This window comes from Sorex araneus, chromosome 1, assembly GCF_027595985.1.
Source record: "Sorex araneus isolate mSorAra2 chromosome 1, mSorAra2.pri, whole genome shotgun sequence".
Lineage (NCBI taxonomy): Eukaryota > Metazoa > Chordata > Mammalia > Eulipotyphla > Soricidae > Sorex > Sorex araneus.
The window spans coordinates 446,455,732-446,476,474 of record NC_073302.1 but is presented as its reverse complement, the minus strand read 5'-3'; the positions used below and the strand labels follow the sequence as shown (position 1 = coordinate 446,476,474).

General features: G+C 41.1%; 1 protein-coding gene across 1 annotated transcript; it reads right to left on the bottom strand.

The window, feature by feature from the left end:
- Nucleotides 1-15,386: 15,386 nt before the first annotated feature.
- LOC129403177 (GTPase IMAP family member 7-like) lies at nucleotides 15,387-16,175 on the bottom strand (the record flags this gene model as incomplete). The annotated part of the gene is made up of 1 exon (XM_055129777.1): nucleotides 15,387-16,175. A coding segment is annotated over exon 1 (789 nt), but the record flags the coding sequence as incomplete, so codon positions are not given.
- Nucleotides 16,176-20,743: the final 4,568 nt, after the last annotated feature.

Below are 20,743 nucleotides of genomic sequence, written 5' to 3'. Positions count from 1 at the left end.
CACAGTTCTTTGTGAGTGAACACAGTCTTTGTTCTGAGCTCAGATCGGACTCCTCACTATATCCCTTGAACTCATCTGGGTACAGATAATTTAGAATTAGCACAACAATTGTAAACAAGTTCAACTTAGAGTTTCGTTTTTATGTTTTATGTTTCTTTTATAGTTTTTAAAATTTTAAAGAATCATGACTTATAAACCTATTGATAATTGAGTTTTAGGAATATGATATATCAACGCTAATCCCAAAACCAGTGTCAACTTTCCTTGAGCAGTGCTCCCATATTCCATCTCCACCTTCAAGCCCCCCCCACCCCCCCACCAGTCAACCTGAGAGTCACATTACAAAGTTCCAGTTATTACAGCTTGTTTCTCATACTTTTAGTGTCCTTAAGTATGCGTTTCTCATTTATGGCTATGCCACTCACCCATCTGACCTGTGTAACTGAAGCCCTGATGCCTGTTCACTCATCACTTCTCATTCTCTTCTCCCCCCACTTGATTTCTTTCCATGTCTGTTCATTTCCTCTCTAAGAATTGAGGTCAACGGTAATCTAAGTATCCCTCCTTTAAGTATTTTATGTGCCACAGATAAATAATATCATCCTGTGTTTGATTTTCTTCTTCTAACTTTACTAAACATGTTATCTTCCAGTTTCAACCACAATGCATCAAATTGGATAATTTCATGGTTCCTTGCAGCAACATAGTATTACATTGTGTGTATATATATCACATCTTCATAATCACTCATCTGTCATTGGACATCTAGGTTGATTCCATATCTTAGCTATTGCACTGAATTCAGCAATGGAGAATGGTGTGCATATGTCATTTTGAGAGAGTTTTTTTTATGTCTATGGGTAGATGCCTCAAAGTAGAATTGCTGGCTCCTATGGCAGTTCAGAAGTTTACTGAGAACTCTCCATACTGTTTGCCACAGCAGTTTAACCCAACATTCCCACCAGCAGTGAATGAAAGTTCCTTTTTCACCATATCTCTGCAATCACTGGTTGTTCCTACAATTTTTGACAAGTGCCATCCTCACTGGTGTGAGATGGTATCTCTTTGTCACCTTGATTTCGATTTTTCTGATGATAAGTGACGTTGAGTATTTTTTCATATGCCTCCTGGCCATCTTCCTGCTTTCCTTAAAGCATTTCTTTGTTTTCAACCCTAAACATACATTCAGATTTAGTCATTCACCATATCCACCATATTGAGGTTATATCAACTAGGAAACATTTTTTTCTAAAGTTCAAATTGAAGCACGACTTCTCCAGATGGAGCACTGGCAGCACTGAGCTTCTACTAACACGGCTCCGGTATGCGGGATTGGGACACCTCCAAACCAAACCGCGGGGGGCACTGGAATGGGGGTGGCGCCAGTCCAGTTTCCAATTCGCCCTGGCCTCCAGAAGTCATGCTCTCGACCCACCCTCAGTGCCATCTTGCCACAACCAGCAGTGAAGAATTCAGGCCACTCAGGCAGGCACTGTCAGCTGGAGACTACTCCGGACTCCAGAGCGCGCCCACAACACCATTGTGCCAAACGGAGAAGGTACAACCAGCACACCTTCTCCAGATGGAGCCACGGCGACACTGAGCTTCTACTAACATAGCTCTGGTATGCGGGACTGGGACATCTCCAAACTGCGCAGCTACTTATGCAGCCGCACAACCTTTCCTGATATACAAAATATCACTTGTACCACTTGTAGTCCCATTGATCTTCAATTTGCTCGAGCGGGCGCCAGTAACATCTCCATTTGTCCCTGTCGCGAGCTAGTGTAGCCCAATGATATCTGCTCACTCCAGGAACAGAAAGAGCCTCAAATCGTTCATTCAGAGATTTGACGAAAAAATATGAACATCTAGTTGGAGGGCGGCCACGCAATCTTCTGACGTCCTGTGGAATCCAGTCTGTAAAAGCTCTAGTCCAGCGGTCGTCTCTGAATATCATTACATGACTGGCCCATCTGATTTTTGATGCCTTGGCAAATGAGACAGCATCCCTGGTGTTTTTTTAATTTATTCTTTTATTGAATCACCATGTGGAAAGTTACAAAGCTTTCAGGTTTAAGTCTCAGTTAAACAATGCTAGAACACCCATCCCTTCACCAGTGCACATATTACACCACCAAGAATCACAGTATACCTCCCCCCTCCCCCCACCACCCAGCCCTCCACCCCGCATGTGTAACTGGTAAATTTTACTTTACTTTCACTTTACTTTGATTACATTCAATATTTCAACAAAAAACTCACTATTATTGATTTGGAGTTTCTCCCCCCTAATGTCAACCTGCTGAAAAGAAAGCATTTGGTAATTTGTTTTCCATTGCAAAGGATGAAGAGATATGAGGTCGAGAGGCCACACTAGCAGCCGCACGGGCTTGGATTTCTGTATTTTAGTAACTAAGTCCAGAGAAATATCTGCCAGAAATTGCATCATTGTAAGCTTGTACCTCACAACTACTTTATATTCCATATATGAGCGCAATCTTTCTATGTCAAGACAGCATCCCTGATTTTTGACCGTCGACAGAGGTCAGAACTCCGAATTCCTTCTGTCACTTGAGTGAGACATGATATTCCCAGCATATCTCTTTTGATTCCTCTTTGGGATACCCTAATAGCATTCTCATCCTGCTTGCGTAGGCCCCAGGTCTCTGAGGCATATATTAGTGCAGGAAGAATGGTGGAATCGAAAAGATATGCCCGGAGTCGGAGGTTCTTTGTTCTCTTAACTACCTCTTAGACGCTCTTGAAAGCATTCCACGCTGCTCTCTTCCTCCTGCGCAGTTCTGACACCCAGTCATTCCTCATGTTGATTTCTCGACCCAGGTACACAGAGCTGCTGCATTCGGAGATGTTTGTTCCATTGAGAGAAAATGGAGCTACAGGGACCAGTTAGTTTTTCATGAACGTTGTCTTGTTGAGATTCAGCTGCAATCCAACCTTTCCACACTCACGGTCGAAGTTGGCCAGCATTTGTGCCGCTTCGCTAATGTTTGGCATTATGAGAACGATGTCATCAGCGAAGCGGAGGTGGTGTAATTGCCAATCATCTATCTTCACTCCAATTCCTTCCCATTCCAGTTGTCGCCTGATGTTCTCAAGGGCGGCACTGAAGAGTTTTGGTGAAATGGTATCACCTTGCCGCACCCCTCTCTTTACATCAATGATCACTTCCTTGTAGAATGGTGAGATCCTGGTGGTGAATCCACAATACAGCTCATGGAGGATTTTGATATACTGAGTTTTAACACCCTGTTTGACCAGGACTTCGATGACTGCCTCAGTCTCAACAGAATCGAAGGGCTTCTTTAAGTCAATGAATGTTAGACAGAGCGGCATCTTGAGCTCTCGCAAAACTTCAATGAGTTTGGTTACTGTGTGGATATGGTCGATCATGTGAATCCTCTTCAGAACCTGGCTTGCTCGCATGGTTGTCCTTCATCTAGTGTTCTGCCTATTCTATTCAGAATGACACAAGTGAACAACTTGTAGACGACAGACAACAGGCAGACTGGGCAATAGTTGCCGATGTCGTAGATGTCTCCCTTCTCCCTTCAAGGGAGACATACAAAATATATGCTCAGGAATGGCTTCACCATCCCTGAGTGTCCATTATGCCAGAGGCACAGAAACCAATCTTAGAATGCAACAGCTTCTGGCAGTTATATTCCTGGACTCTGAACTAAGATACGGCCCCGTGCAACCCCGGGAGGGGAAGGGCTTCTGTCCCTTGGCCTTTTTCCCCCTGGACAGCATGGCGACCACCACCATCCAGAAAAAAACTGGACAGAGAGGTAGGAGTTTGCAGTGATGGGACGGGATGGATGGGGAATCTAGCAATGGGGGAGGTAGAACCGGCCCTGCCTCCTGCCCAAATGAGACCCCGAGTTGTCACCCATGTACAGCTCCTCCACTCCTGAACAGCCATGATCCCAGCGCCACAGAAATCAATCTCGGAATGCAGCGGCTGCTGGCAGAAATACATCTGGACTTAATACAAGAATTCCAAATTTGGGCGGCCGCTTTTGCAACCACGCAACATCTTAAGCTCTTTGTTACCAACAATAGAAAACATACAATCTAATGATGCCATTCCGACAGGTCTGACTGTTGGAGGGAAAACTCCAAATAATGATAGTGAGTTTCCTGTCAAAAATTGAATATAATCAAAATAAGGAAAGATTAAAGTGAAAATCATCTGCCACACGGGCAGAGGGGGAGTGGGAGGGGTGGTATGCTGGGGTTATTGGTGGTAGAACATATGCACTGGTGAAGGGATGAGTGTTTGGGCATAGTATGACTGAGACTCGATCCTAAAAGCCCTGTAACTTCTCACCATGACTCAATTAAAAAATAAATTTAAAATTTTTAAAAGTTCAAATTGATATATCTATAAGTGGTCAGAAGTTTTTTCCACACATAATAAAGCTTTTCCTCAAAATATACAAGATGTGAAGATCACATTCATTAGAGTGCCCTATTCTACCTTCTGTCTTGTATCCAGCCAAAAGGATGTGGAAGACTAATCTCACACTGATTTGTCTGTAGCCAGGACTCAGCTCTTAGTGACCCTGAGTGAGTAAGACCCAGATCTGAGACAGGTTCCATCCTTAAGGTTGCATCTCTTGAGTCTCTGCTATTTGTGTTTAAAGAGCCCTCCCCCAGAAGGCATGTGATAATCTGAAAATTCTTAGTAATCTGCTTGAGAAAAGTGTCTATCCTGAACTTCTGCTGCTGCACTCAGGTGAGATCCTTGAGATCCTTCAGGTGAGGACCTGGACTGTAACCAGGTCTCCATATTCATCTCCTCTCCTATGCCTGCCCTTATCCTTCAGTCATTTGCTTGGTTGGTTCTGAATCCTCATTATTTTGAGAAGAAGATGCAGAAACACGGAAGGGGAATCAGATGAAGCAGAAACACTGTAATCTAGCTCTTGGGAAAGGAGACATGCATCATGGCTCCTTTTCCCATGGGACACCGTGAATGACTCATCAGTTTCTGCTTGGAATTCTGCAGTTAAGAGTTCAATTGACAGCATCCATTTCCTCATACTGGTGAATACAACTCCAGTTTCTGGTACCTGAACTTCTAGAGAATTGTATCTTTATTTATGCAGAAATCCATTATGGGCTTCTAAGTATCACCTGGAATACAGTTTTGTCAAATGATTGAATCATCTGCTCATGACTAAGGTCACTGGTTGGGGGGTGGTGGGGGGGAGCCTATCTCAAATGTTGAAGATGTTTGGAGGTACTTTTCTTGTTGCAGAAAATTATAGGAGTATTATTAGAAGATAAAATAGGTTAGGATATGTCTAAAAGAGCTCAATAAAATAGATACTAGAAAATTTATTAATCAGATTTTAACAAGAAAATAAATTAGTGCTACAATAAAGTTCTTAAAGGAAATTCTAGTCATGGTCTTCCTGCGGTGAATGGAGGTTAGAAAGAGGAAAGGAGAATCCTAATGAAAGAAAGGAAACACATCCCACTCCCCAGGTGGAGTTAAGACAAAAAACGGAATGCAGAAGAGTTACAGAAAGGCCACTTCAGTAGGGGAGTGGTCTTCAGTGTAGGACAGCAGCCCCTCAGATATGGTCCTGAAAAGAGAGTAGTTGAACAAATACACATTCTTGTTGTCTGATCCCCAGTCTTCTGTGTGATATTCCCATTGACAGAATCCAAACAGAAATCAAAGACCCAGTTGATATGGTCTATGTAGTTTGGCACCTCAGCCCAAGTAGCCTGGATGAAGGAAGGGGATTTAACCAGGGTACACACTTGTCTTGCCACACAAATGATTTCTAATAGAGTTAGGTATGCTACCTAAAACAGAAAATTAAAAAATACATGGGGATGTGTAATTTCTGATCTCTATGAACCATAAAACAAAATTTGCTAAAAAAGACTCTGTGGTTCACTTCACTAAGTACATATATTTCTTGATTTTCTCTTCACTTTTATAGAAAATGTATACATTATTTTTTCCAAAAGAAATTTTTAATTGAACTAAAGAGCACTTAAAACATTTTTAAGAATTTTGAATAGTTTAAACTTTAATGCACTTTATTTATTTATTTATTTATTTTCTTCATGTATACATATATATTTTTTGCTTTTGGGTCACACCCAGCATTGCACAGGGATTACTCCTGGCTCATGCACTCAGGAATTACTCCTGGCAGTGCTCGAGGGACCATATAAGATGCTGGGAATCGAACCCGGGTCAGCTGCATGCAAGGTAAACGCCCTACCCACTGTACTATTGCTCCAGCCCCTTCAATGCATTTTAGTTTGTAAAATATTTCATCAGAATGTTCTATTTTCAGATAGCAGGAAAATCTATATTAACAGGCAGGTTTTATCAATACTGCTAATAATTAATGTATACAATATTTCTCATTTAAATTTTTATAAATGGATTTTTAATTATAAAGGAAGATTATTGCATTTTGTGAATTTTAAAGTTGCATATTTGTTGCAAGTGTGTGTATTAAGAGTTAGCAACTGGAGTTGTGGGGAATAAACTTCTTAGAACTGGCTATTTAAAGCATCATTCCAACAGTGGTTTACAACAAGAATCATTTATGTTTCTTTTTATTTATTTATTTATTTATTTTTTATTGAGTCACCATGTGTAAAGTTACAAAGTTTTCAGGTTTAACTCTGTTATTCAATGCTCGAACACCCATCCCATCACCAGTGCACATATTCCACCACCAAGAATCACAGTATAGCTCCACCCCGTCCCCCCACCCTTAGCCCCCCACCCCGCCTGTGTAATTGACAAATTTCACTTTACTTTTACTTTGATTACATTCAATATTTCAACAAAACTCACTATTATTGTTTGCAGTTTCTGCCCCCTAAGGTCGGACCTGCTGAAAAAGAAGCATTTGATAATTTGTTTTCTATTGCTGAGAATGAAGAGATATGAGCTTGAGTGACCGAACTAACGGCCTCACGGTTTTGGGTTTCTGTATTTTAGTAACTAAGTCCAGAGAAATATCTGTCAGAAATTGCATCACTGCAAACTTGTACTTCTCAGTTATATTATATTCCACATATGAGTGCAATGTTTCTATGTCTGTCTCTTTCTTTCTGACTCATTTCACTCAACATGATACTTTCCATGTTGATCCATTTATATGCAAATTTCATGACTTCATGTTTCTAACAGCTACATAGTATTCTATTGTCTAGATGTGTTAAGCTGAAAGAAATTATATTGGGTTAAATGGTTAGCAGCCCACTCTTGACCTTTGTATCCTCGCTTTGTTCTGCTTCTGTAACTGTGCTTATACCCCTGAACTGTATATAACAATGCACTGTGCCTGAGTCCTGTCACATACATCCTGTCATCTGCACACCGGTTGGGCTGGTATTCACGTACGAGCCTAAAAGATAAGGACCCGCTCACAGAAGGAGTTACTGAGAACAATGAGCCGAGATAGTGACTCCGGAGGAGCCCAGATAGTGACTCCGGTTCCAAGGCCCAGCAGATAGTGACTCCGGACGAGCCCAGATAGCCACTCCGGTCCCACAGCCCCTGACGCAGACTCCAGATAGCGACCCCGGTCCCACGGCTCTACGGATAGTAACTCCTGACGCAGGGCAAAGATAATGGTTCCGGACACGTGGATCCAGAGATAGTGGCTCCGGAGGAGACTAAATGACTAACGTGACTGGCTCAGAGGACTCAAGCCCTATAAAACGGCTGCCCTAACTAGCACAGACTGCTGCATCCACCTGAGGTGCAGTCCCAGCATGTTGGTCTGAATAAACTTTTTCCCTTGCAAGAGTCTTCCCGACTAGCTCGTCTCTCTTTATTGCGGCTCCAGACCCAACAGATGTACCAGAGTTTCTTTAACTAGTCATCTGTTTTGAGGCACTCTGTTTTTTTCCAGATTCTGGCTATTGTAAACAGTGTGGCAATGAACATAGAAATGCAGATGCCATCTCTACTATACCTTTTTGCCTCTCCGGGATATATTCCCAGGAGTGGTATTGCTGGGTCAAATGAAAGCTAAATTTCTAACTTTTTGAGAATTGTCCATATTGTTTTCCAAAAGGGCTGAACCAGTCGGCATTCCCACCAGCAGTGAAGAAGAGTCCCTTTCTCCCCACATCCACACCAACATTGGTTGCTTTTGGTTTTGGGGATGTGGGCCAGTCTCTGTGGTGTGAGATGATATCTCATTGTTGTTTTGATCTGCATCTCCCTGATGATTAGTGATGTTGAACATTTTCTCATGTGCCTCTGAGCCATTCGGATTTCTTCTTTGGGGAAGTTTCTGTTCATTTCATCACCCCATTTTTTTATCGGGTTGGCAGTTTTCTTCTTGTGGAGTTCAACTAGTGCCTTGTATATCCTTGATATTAACCATTTATCGGATGAGTACTGCGTAAATATCCTTTCCCATTCTGTAGATTGTCTTTGTACTTTGGTCACTGTTTCTCTTGAGATGCAGAAGCTTCTTAGTTTGAGATAATCCCATTTATTTATTTCTGTTTTCACTTGCTTGGCCAGTGGCATGTCAGCTTTGAAGATACCGTTGGCTTCAATGTTGTGGAGGGTTTTGCCGACCTTGTCTTCAAGTACCTTAGGGATTCTGGTCTGATGTTGAGGTCTTTAATCATTTTGATCTGTCTTTTGTACACGGAGATAGGTGGAGATAGAGTCCATTTATTTGCATGTAGCTGTCCTTTTTGCCAGCACAATTTGTTAAATATGTTTTCTAGATACACTTCACATTTCTTGCTCCCTTATCAAAGATTAGATGATCATATATTTGGGGTGGTGTGTCAGAAATTTCAACCCTGTTCCATTGGTCTGCAGCTCTGCATTTGTTCCAATACCATGCTGTTTTAATTACTACCGCTTTGTAGTAGAATCTGAAGTTGGGGAGGTTGATCCCTCCCATTTTCTTTTTCCCAAGAATTGATTCAGCTATTCGTGGGGGCTTATTGTTCCATATGAATTTCAGGAGTGCTTGCTCCATTTCTTTGAAGAATGTCAAGGGTATCTTTATAGGGATTTCGTTGAATTTGTACTTGACAATATTAATTCTTCCAATCCATGAGCAGGGGATATCTTTTCATTTCCTCGTGTCCTCTTTTATTTCCTAAGTAGTGTTTTGTAGTTTTCATTATACAAGTCCTTTACATCCTTAGTTAAGTTTATTCCGAGGTATTTGGTCTTTTGAGGCACAATTGTGAACGGGATTGCTTTTATCATGTCGCTTTCTTCTCTCTCATTATTTACATACAGGAAAGCTATGGACTTTTGGGTGTTGATTTTATAGCCTGTAACTTTGCTATCCAAGTCTATTGTTTCTAAAAGTTTCTTGGTAGAGGTTTTAGGGTTCTATAAGTATAGTATCATATAGTCTGCAAATAGTGAGAGTTTGATCTCTTCCTTTCCTACCTGAATGTCCTTAAAACCTTTTTCTTGCCTAACCGCTATTGTTAGTACTTCTACTACTATAATGAACAGGAGTGGAGAGAGTGGGCATCCTTGTCTCGTACCTGCGTCTGATCCACTTTGATCTGACTTTTGTGCCTGGCATTAGGCAGATGTCAGAGTTCCATCTTTTTGCAGGTAGCTATCCAGTTTTCACAACACCACTTGAAGAGGCTTTCCTTGTTCCACTTGACATTTCTTGCTCCTTTGTCAGAGATTAAGTGGCCATATATTTGGGGGTGGGTGGCAGGATATTCAACTCTGTTTCATTGGTCTGCAGGTCTGTTTATAGGCCAATACTATGTTGTTTTAATTACTACTGCTTTGTAGTAGAGTTTGAAGTTGGGGAAGGTTATGCAACCCATCTTCTTTTTCCCAAGGATTGCTTTACCTATTCGTGGGGGGGGGGGGGGTCTATTGTTCCATATGAATTTCAGGAGTGTTTTGTCTATTTCTTTGAAAAATGTCATGGGTATCCTGATAGGGACCACATTAAATTTGTATAGTGCTTTGGACAGTATTGCCATTTTAATGTTAATTCTCCCTATCCATGTGCAGGGGATGTGTCTCCATTTCCTAGTGTCCTCTTTTATTTCTTGAAGTAGTTTTTTGTAATTTTCCTTCTATAGGTCCTTCACCTCTTTGGTTAAGCTGATTCCAAAGTACTTGATTTTCTGAGGTACTATTGTGAACAGGATTGTTTTTTAATGTCTCTTTCTTCTCTTTCATTATTTGTATATAAGAAAGCCATAGATTTTTGGGTATTCATTTTGTAGCCTGCAACTTTACTATGTCGACCGTTTGTTTCTAGGAGCTTTTCTTTAGAGTCTTTAAATTTTTCTAAGTATAGTATCATATAGTCTGCAAATAGAGATAATTTGACCTGTTCCTTTCCTATCTGTATGCCCTTAATATCTTTTTCTTGTCTAACTGCTATGGCCAGCAGTTCCAGTACCATATTGAATAGCAGTGGTGAAAGCAGCAAACTTGCCTTGTGACTAAAAGCCGTAGAGGGAAGGCTTTTAGTTTTTCCACATTTCGAGTGATACTAGCCGTGGGCCTGGGGCAGATGGCTTTGACTATATTGAGGGAAGTTCCTTCGATGCCCATTTTTTTGCCAATAAGAAGTGTTTTATTTTTTCTTTTTTTATTTTATTCTTTTATAGAATCACCATGTGGAAAGTTACAAAGCTTTCAGGTTTAAGTCTCAGTTAAACAATGCTAGAACACCCATCCCTTCACCAGTGCACATATTCCACCACCAAGAATCACAGTATAACTCCTCCCTCCCCCCCCCCCCACCTCCCCAGCCTCCCACCCCGCATGTGTAACTGGTAAATTTCACTTTACTTTCACTTTACTTTGATTACATTCAATATTTCAAAAAAATTCACTATTATTTATTTGGAGTTTCTCTCCCCTAATGTCGACCTGCTGAAAAGAAAGCATTTGATAATTTGTTTTCCATTCCTGAGAATGAAGAGATATGAGGTCGAGAGGCCACACTAGCAGCCGCACGGTTTTGGATTTCTGTATTTTAGCATTTTAGTAACTAAGTCCAGAGAAATATCTGCCAGAAATTGCAACATTGTAAGCTTGTACCTCTCAGCTACTTTATATTCCACATATGAGTGCAATGTTTCTATGTCTGTCTCTTTCTTTCTGACTCATTTCACTCAGCATGATACTTTCCATGTTGATCCACTTATATGCAAATTTCATGACTTCATGTTTTCTGACAGCTACGTAGTATTCCATTGTGTAGATATACCAGAGTTTCTTTAGTCAATCATCTGTTTTTGGGCACTCTGGTTTTTTCCATATTGTGGCTATTGTAAACAGAGCGGCAATGAACATAGAAATACAGATGTCAACTCTACTATACCTTTTTGCCTCTCTGAGATATATTCCCAGGAGTGGTATTGCTGGGTCAAATGGGAGCTCAATTTCTAACTTTTTGAGAATCGTCCATATTGTTTTCCAAAAGGGCTGAGTCAGTTGGCATTCCCACCAGCAGTGAAGGAGAGTCCCTTTCCCCCCACATCCACGCTGACGCCGGTTGCTTTTGTTTTTGGGGATGTGGGCCAGTCTCTGTGGTGTGAGATGGTATCTCATTGTTGTTTTGATCTGTCAATGCCCATTTTGCTGAGAGTTTTCATCATAAATGGGTGCTGGATCTTGTCAAATGTTTTCTTTGCATCTACGCATCTACTTGTATGATCATATGGTTTTTATTATTTCTTTTATTGATGTGATGAATTATGTTGATTGACTTGCGAATGTTAAACCATCCTTGCATCCCTGGGATGAATTCTACTTGGTCATGGTGTATGATCATTTTGATGAGTCGTTAGATTCTATTTGTTAATATTTGGTTGAGGATCGTTGCATCTGTGTTCATCAGGGAAATCAGTCTGTAATTTTTTCTTTGTGGTATTTCTGTTTCCTTTTGGTATCAGGGTGATATTTGCTTCATAGAAACTGTTAGGAAGAGTTTTTGATACTTCATTTTCCTGGAAAATCTTAAAGAGTATTGGGAGTAAGCCCTCTTTAAAGATTTGGAAGAATTCACTGGTGAATCCATCTGGGTCAGGACTTTTGTGCTTGGGGAGACTTTATTACCGATTCAATTTTCTTGGTGGTGATATGTCCGTTCAGGAATTCCAGGTCTTCTTTGTTCAGCCTTGAGAGGCTATAGGAATCTAGGAATTTATCCATTTCCTCGAGGTTTTCATGTTTCGTGGCATATAGATTCTCAAAGTAGTCTCTGAGGATTCTTTGAATTTCTGTAGTTTCTGTTGTAATGTCCCCCTCTTCATTTCTGATTCGGCTTATAGGGTTTTCTCTCTGCCCTTTTTGTGAGTCTTGCTAGAGGTTTATTGATCTTTTTTATTTTCTCAAAGTATCAGCTCTTGGTTTCATTGATCTTTCAGATTTTTTTTTTTGGTTTCCATCTCATTAATTTCTGCTCTGAGTTTTATTATTTCCTTCCTCCTGTTCGAATTGGGATCCTTTTGTTAGTCATTCTCCAAGCTTTTCAGTTGTGAGGTTAGGTTACTTATATGGGCTCGCTCCTCCTTCTTGAGGAATGCTTGCAGAGCTATAAACTTTCCTCTTAACAAAGCTTTTTCTGTGTCCCATAAGTTTTGGTAATTTGTGTCCTTATTTTCATTCATTCCCAGGATTCTTTTGATTTCCTCTTTGATTTCCTTTCTAAGTCACCCGTTGTTCAATAGTGAGCTGTTTAATTTCCAGGTGCTTTATTTAGTTTTCTGTTTTTGTGTGTGTTTCACTTCTAATTTCAGTGCATCATGGTCTGAGAAGATCGTTGATACAATCTCTAACTTCTAAATTTTATGGATGTATGTTTTGTGGCTCAGCACATGTTCTATCTTGGAGAATGTGCCATGCACACTTGAGAAGAATTTTTATTCAGCTTTTTGCAGATTAAGTGTCCTTTATATGCCTACTAAGACCCTTTCTTCCATTTCTTCCTTCAGATAAAGTATGTCCTTGCTAGGCTTCAGTTTGGTTGATCTATCAAGAGGTGATAAAGCAGTGTTTTAGTCTCACACTAATATTTTGTTTCTATCGATGTCTTTCTTTGAGTCTATGAGTAGTTGTTTTAAGTACTTTGCTGGTCCCTCATTAGGTGCATACATATTTAGTATTGTAAGTTCTTCCTGTTGTGCAAATCCCTTGATCAATAAGAAATGACCTTCACTGTCTCTTGTGCCCTTCTTCAGTCTGAAATCAATGTGGTCTGATACTAAGATGGCTAACCCAGCTTCTTTTATGGGAGTTGTTTGCTTGTAGGATTATTTTCCAGCCTTTGACTTTGAGCCTGTGTTTGCTCTGACTGTTGAGATGTGTTTCTTGCAGGCAGCAAAATGTTCAGTTCAATTTTCTAATCCATCCTGCCACTCTGTATCTTTTAATTGGTGCATTTAGCCCATTTAGATGTTGAGAGAGATTTTTGTTATGGCATTTTGTCCCATTTTTCTGCTGAAATTTAGTGTATTTGAGGGGACTGTCTTGTCTTAAAGTAGCCCATTCAGTTGTTACTTGTTACATGTTACTTGTAACCATGGTTTTGAGTCTATAAAATTCCTAAGCTCTTGTTTATCTGTGAAACTGTGTGCTGTTCGTTCTGTTATGAATGAGAGTTTAGCCACCCTGGGTCAAGTATGCAGATTCGTGAGTGAAAACTCCAGGCTTCATGGAGTCAAGAATGTGTAACTTCCCCCCATCTCCTCTCCCTTCCAGTTCACACCACTAACTGCTTCTGGCCACCATTTAAGTGCATTAGTGGTCAAGTTTTTAGACTCACAAATGAATCTCAGAAGAGAGCAGTATGCCACAGAGAAGCCTCGGAACCCAAGTATTTAAAAACATTTAGAATTTCAGGAGCGTCTCTCAGGCCCCAGTCATATCGTACTATTTATAACAAGCAATACAAAATAAATGTTTAGCATCTACCTATGGGCAGGCTTGGGTGGTAGTGGAAAAATTTGAAATAATGGTGGTAGAAAGGTGTAATGATGGTGGAATAGGTGTTGAAATATTGAATGTAAATTACTATTGGGAACAACTTTATGAAAAAAAAGAATTTTTAAAAAAAGTAATGTGAAGTTTATGCCTGCTTCAGTTAGTTTAATTATTGGTTGAATAATAAGAGTAGGGCTGGAGCTATAGCACAGTGGGTAGGGTGTTTGCCTTGCATGCGGCCGATCCGGGTTTGATTCCTCTATCCCTCTCAGAGAGTCCGGCAAGGTGAGAGTATCCTGCCCGCATGGCAAAGCCTGGCAAGCTACCCATGATGTATTCGATATGCCAAAATCAGTAACAAGTCTCACAGTGGAGACATTACTGGTGCCCACTCCTGCAAATCGATGAACAACGGGAAGACAGTGATACAGTGAACTAAATTTATATATAGTGAGTAGTAGCTTTAAATATATAGAATATAATATGCTATCATATAATAATACTAAAATGAATATATACATTTGTAAAGAGCATGCATAGATAAATGTGTAAAACTATATGTACATAAATATATTCAACCATTTAAGATCCTTAATGACTGATGCTAGCAGGTTTGAGTTAATATATGTCTGTATTGCATAAATGAATGTATTTAACACAAAAGTATAAGGGATGTCAGAGATACAGGGGGTAAAGTACGTGTGCCTAGTATTGATTGACACAAATTCAATTTCTGGCACCCCATATGGTCCCTGTGCCCAGCCAGGAGTGTTCCCTGAGCTCAGAGCCAAGAAAACATCCTGAGAACAGTTAGGTGGCCCAAACCAAACTAATAAAGCACACTTAGAATTTCAAATATATCAACAAAATCAATGAACATTTATTTTATATCTTTTATGCTATATATTTTCTCAAACATTATTTGAGGACACTGGCAAGGGAAACACAGGTCTAGAGGGAGAAATTTTAATTTCTTATCCATAAGTATAGAGTCTTTACAAACAGCCATCAATAAAATGTCTTTACAAGGAGAATTTCTCTTACAGCAGTAAGACATGATATATGAACCTCAGAGATGTTGGATAATTTCCATTTTTCTTTGTAGATTTATTGATGTCTCAAATTATATACACACAAGGTAGAATGTTCATTTATTTTGTGTTGATTTAGACTGTCTCTTAATTTTTGTTGCTTTGGTCTTAGCAATCTTCTATAGTTATTCATTTAATTTAAGGTAAATGAGTCAAGACATGTAAATAAAGAACCCCTAAAACCCAGAAGAACAAAAATAATAGACATTAAGATGATATTTGCATTATTTCACAAACGTCGTCAATATTTTTGAAAATGCGCTCTTTAAAATTCATTACACTGATGAAAGTAATAAATTCTCCCTTTCCTCTTCCATTTGATTTCTAATTTTAATATCATATAGCTCTTTAAGAAATTTTATTCTTATTTCCTTTTCTTTCTGAGGTTTATGGGCATATTCTTTTTCTATTAATTTAATTTCCTTTTCTAACTGATCAGAGTAGATTTTCCTCAAAGCCTCAGCCTTCTGTTTCAGCCTTTCCTCTATGCCCAAGTATATCTTGTCAGTGAAGTGACCTCTGCCGAGGATCATTTTCTCTACCAGCTGCATCAGCTCCTGCACCTGAGCTTCCTTCTCAGCCTTCCCTGCTCTGTTGCTGAAGGCACAGCAGCGGCCCCCACACTCCTTGACCATGTTTCTTAGGCTCACGCCGCTGAATTCTAGGAAGTCCTGTAGGCTTCTGCCCTCACAGTCTTCTTTGCGCGTGAACAGGACAATCATGTGCCTGGTGACCGACTCCCCAAAGAGAGCCTTGACCATGGCAAAGACTCTCTGCTCTTTCTCAGTGTAGCGGCCCACGTGCATCACCAGGATGATGGCGTGAGGGCCGGGGGAGGAGAAGAGGACGCACTTGCTGATCTCCCTGCAGGTGGTGTCCAGCTTCTCCTTGGTGTCAAAGAGCCCCGGGGTGTCCACGACGAGGATGTTCCTCCCCTTCCATTCCCGGAACGCTTTCTGGCATTTCGGGGTAACAGAGTGGACAGACAATTTTGAAACAAATTTGTCTTCCCCAAGAATGGTGTTGGCGGTGGCGCTTTTACCACTTGCTGTTTTCCCTACGAGGACAATCCTCACGGCGCAGGATTGAGGGTCGTCCAACAGAGGGTCGCCCATGGTCCGCAGCAGGTGCTGCACCCACAGGGCACTTGGCCTGCAGGAAGGGGGGAGAGAGGAAAGAGTGATGTTGTGCGAGGAAACTACTCTCACGCCCTCTTTTCTTAGTTACTTTCTTTCCTAAAATTTTCCCTGTGATTGTCTCTAGTATACATTGGTCCCAGTAAAGGCAGAATATTGACACTGTTGAATATAAGTTAGGGGCGGCCCTGCGAGAAACTGCCCCCAAGTCGGCGGCCTGCACCTTGGGCTCTTCAGGACCCCCACCCCCACTTTGCCGCTGCTGCCAGTCAACCTCAGCGCCGCCCTAATTCACACGGTCCCACCCAGATTGTGGGGGCGTGTCCTTACGTCAGGAGGCGTGGCCTCAAAGGGGCGTGGCCTCCCTCCGAACCAGCCGCCTATGGCTCCAGCCCAATTAAGTCAAATTTTTTTTTTTGGCACACATCTTTTATTTATTTTTTTATTATAAATTTTATTTTATTTTATTAAATCACCATGTGGAAGATTACAATGCTTTCAGGCTTAGATCTCAGTTATACAATGCTGAAACAACCATCCCTTCACCAGTGCCCATATACCACCACCAAAAAAAAAAAAAAAACCCACACGGTACACCTCCCATCCCGCCCCCCCACCCCCTACCTTGTAACTGATAAGTTTCATTTTTACATTCTGTTTACTTTGGTTACATTCAATATTTCAACACAAACTTCACCATTGTTGTTAGGAGTACCCCACTAGATTCAGACCTACTGTGAAGACAAATAAGGTCACGCGGCCGCAGTAGCGGCCGCACGGTTTTGAATTTCTGTACTTTAACAAGAAGTCCAGGGAGATTTCTTCCAGATATTAGATAATTGCAGGCTTGAAAACCCAATCTGTGGTCGTCTTAATATGGCGGCCACCGCGCCCTTCATCCCCGGAGAGAAAGAGGCGAGAGAGAGAAATACCTTTCCCCTCCCGGGCGGGCACGGGGCCGAGGCTTAGTTCTCAGGCTGGAGACATTCTGCGAGGAGTTGCTCACACCGAAAGAGGTTTTGCTGGGTCTGGATTCACGCTTGTACAGCTGCGGAGAGGCCACACATGTGTGCGGCCCCCGGGATCACATCTAGGCGGTCCAATTAAGTCAAATTTTAAAGGTTCATTTTCCTACATTCTAAAAAAAAAATAGAGAAAAGAACAAAAATTGGGGATAAAATAAGATACTATCAACAAAGAATTGGGGGAGAGGAGCAGTATGCCTTACATATGTAAAAGAATGTTAGTGTCCACTCACAATAGAGGAAAAAATTCACACTACAATTAAAAAATAGCGCTGTATCACTATTGTCCCATTGTTCATCGATTTGCTCAAGCAGGCACCAGTAACGTCTCCATTGTGAAACTTGTTACTATTTTTAGCATATCAAATACACCAAGGTAGCTTGCCAGGCTCTGCTGTGTGGGTGGGATAATCCAGTAGCTTGCCGGGCTCTCTGAGAGGTACAGAAGACTCGAACCCCGGTCCTATGGCGTGAAAGGCAAACACCCTACCTGCTGTGCTATTTACAATATGCAACTATTTCTTACTTTCAAGCTTTCCATATCACTAAAACTGATTGCAAGTGGTTTGTAAAGGTTTAAGGGAGCAGACCCTCCTCTATATGAAAGGGCTTTCAAGAATAAGCCAAAACCCATGTAGGAGAATTTAGCAATTTCTCTCTAAAATCCATATGCATTATCTCTTTGATAATCGATCCATTTTAGAATTTATCAAAGCTAAATTCACAAAATACACAAAAGTTTGTACAAGGCTATTTGAGTTTTTATAACAACAAAAGACACAAAATTAATAGTCGACAAATAGGGACTACACGGTGCCAGGGGCAGTCCATGGTGTAACCACCTAGCAACTGGAAAATGGGAAATCTGGGCGGAAGATGCCAAGTCCTGGTCCAAGCAGGCTTGGAGGTCTCAGCCCCGGGTCCCACACACCAGCGTTCCTCTGCCAGTACCTTCATGCATGATACTTGTCCGAACGTGTGCAGAGGGGCCTTGAGCATGGCTGTGGCTAGGCATCAGAGGTCTTTGGCCGCAGGAGCTCTGCTCGGGGCAGGGTGGAAGCTGGAGCCCACCGCCTCTGAGGGACTCCGGGGAAGACAGCCAGGCATGTGGGCAAGAGACTCTCTGCGTCGCTCTTATTATTAACTTATTTAAGGTTCTTAAAAAATAAACAAATAAAATATGGATTCAAGGTAGTTGTCCAATGTCAGATGACTAGATTTCAGATATGTGCTACATATACACACTGGAATGCTACACAGCTGTCAGGAATGATGAAATCACACAGTTTACTCTAACATGGATGGAACTGGAAGACACCATGTTAAATGAAGTAAGTGGGAGAAAAAAGACAAACTCGATGATCACACTTTTATGTGGTATATTTAATAGCTGTCACTCTCATTGTCATCCCGTTGCTCATTGATTTGTTCGAGCGGGCACCAGTAATGTCTCTCATTGTGAGACTTGTTGTTACTGTTTTTTTGGCATATCCAATAGCCACGGGTAGCTTGCCAGGCTCTGCCTTGCGGGCTCGATACTTTCCGTAGCGTGCCGGACTTTCCGAAAGTGGCAGATTGAATTGCTAGAGGGTGGAATGAAATATTTCTAAGGGAGTATGCCTAGATTTCTGTTGACCCTAGAGGACAGGGAGGAGAAGGAGAGGAAGGAATGAAATTGGGGATTGGTGGGGAAGAATATACAGAGAGGAAGCAATGGAAGGAGGGATCAATGGGATTTGCACGTATTCGTGGTGTAAGTGAGTGGCATAGCTAAATCACAGAGTCAACAACACTGAAAACCAGAGATCCCATCTTTAACAACCAAACTGAAGAATGTGCCTATCAGTAACTCACTGGCTTAGCTTCACAGATTCATGACTAAATATCAAGAGAGATGCAAGCCAAGTTGGTCAAATTCCTAGGTACACCAGTCTTCCGGCTGAAAACTCTGGGACCCTCTAAGGAAGGGAGCAGGCCTAGTTCTGTCCTGTTGATGCCTACCTATCCTCCTAAGATGCATCCACACTCATTACCACCACCATGCCAATGGCCAGACTTCACTGCTTCAAGGCTAATCTCTGCATACACACCAAACTGACAAAAATTTCAGTTGCACGAGATTTAGGGGTGCTGGGTTTTTTTCAGAGTTGGGTAGACCACTCTTTCCCCACTCCACATACTTCCATAAGCCCCAGTAGCCACACTCAGATCCCACTTCCAACCCCATGTAAATTTATCAGTACAGTTCTACTGATTTTGAAGTTCTTGTAGCATGTGGCAGCATATGCAGCTGTGAAATACCTCCAAATTCCACAATACTGACAACCACTAGGAGCACAGCTTCCACATCCCAGGAGTAGTGCATCAAATTAGATGAGAAAGTAGTGTAGAAGCTAACCAAGATCTATATTCAGAAACAGTAACACAGAAGGCTCAACTAGCAACAAACAGCTTAGTAACCCTAGACAATAACTACATGACCCCATTGTGAAATATCACAATTTTCACAAATTTTCTTTTACTGGAGTATTTTTCAATAATTAAATTAGCCATTTTGATGCAAAAAGCAATACATAATAATAATTTTGCGCCCATTAAGGGGGCAGGTTTGGGAGGTGGGTGGGAAACTTAGAACAATGGTGGAGGGAAGGTCAGTCTGGTGGTGGGATTGTGTTGGAATATTGAATGCCAAAACAACCGCATTGTGAAAACTTTGTAAACTATGGTGTTTAAATAAAGTATCAAAACGTGTCTATAGGGACTGGAGTGATAGGACAGCTGGTAGGGTGTTTGCCTTCATGTTATCAACCTGGGTTCAATCCCTGGCATTTCCATATGGTCCTCTGAGCCCCACCAGAAGTAATTCCCAAGTACAAAGCCAGGAATAACTCCTGAAAATCGTCAGTTGTGACCCAAAACCCAAAACATTTAAAAACGTGCCAATAACAGTGGCAGGCAAGGGTAGGCTTCAACGGACAGGGTGAGGATGGGAGGGAATCTGGAGGGAAGTTGACACTGTTGGTGGGATGAGTGCTAAAACACTGTGTCTAAGATTCAACTATGAATCTTTTTGTAAAGCAAAGATATTTAATAAAATAAAATTTAAAAAATGATTTTTCCTACAAGTTTTTAATGTGGTGAGAAAAAATAGTAAACTGAATTTTTTTAAATGTTATTTTAATGAATCACAGTGAGATACAGCTACAGATTTACAAACTTTTATGATTACATTTCAATCAAGCAATGTTCGGGTACCCATCCCTCCACCAGTGCCCATTCTCCACCAGCAATGTTTTTATATATTAGGTAAAGTGCTATCTGGAATGAGGACAAATTATGTCCATTTAAGACAAGGAAGGCAGAGACTGTGACATCACACAATCTAATTAAAGGGATTTCTAGAAGATCTACTCAAAGCAAAGAAGAAAGCAATCAGATATTAAACTGGAGGTGCAAGGATTGATGTATTAAAAGTTGACCAAGAAAAATTATATGAGAAAAACACATTTGGCAAGATTCCAA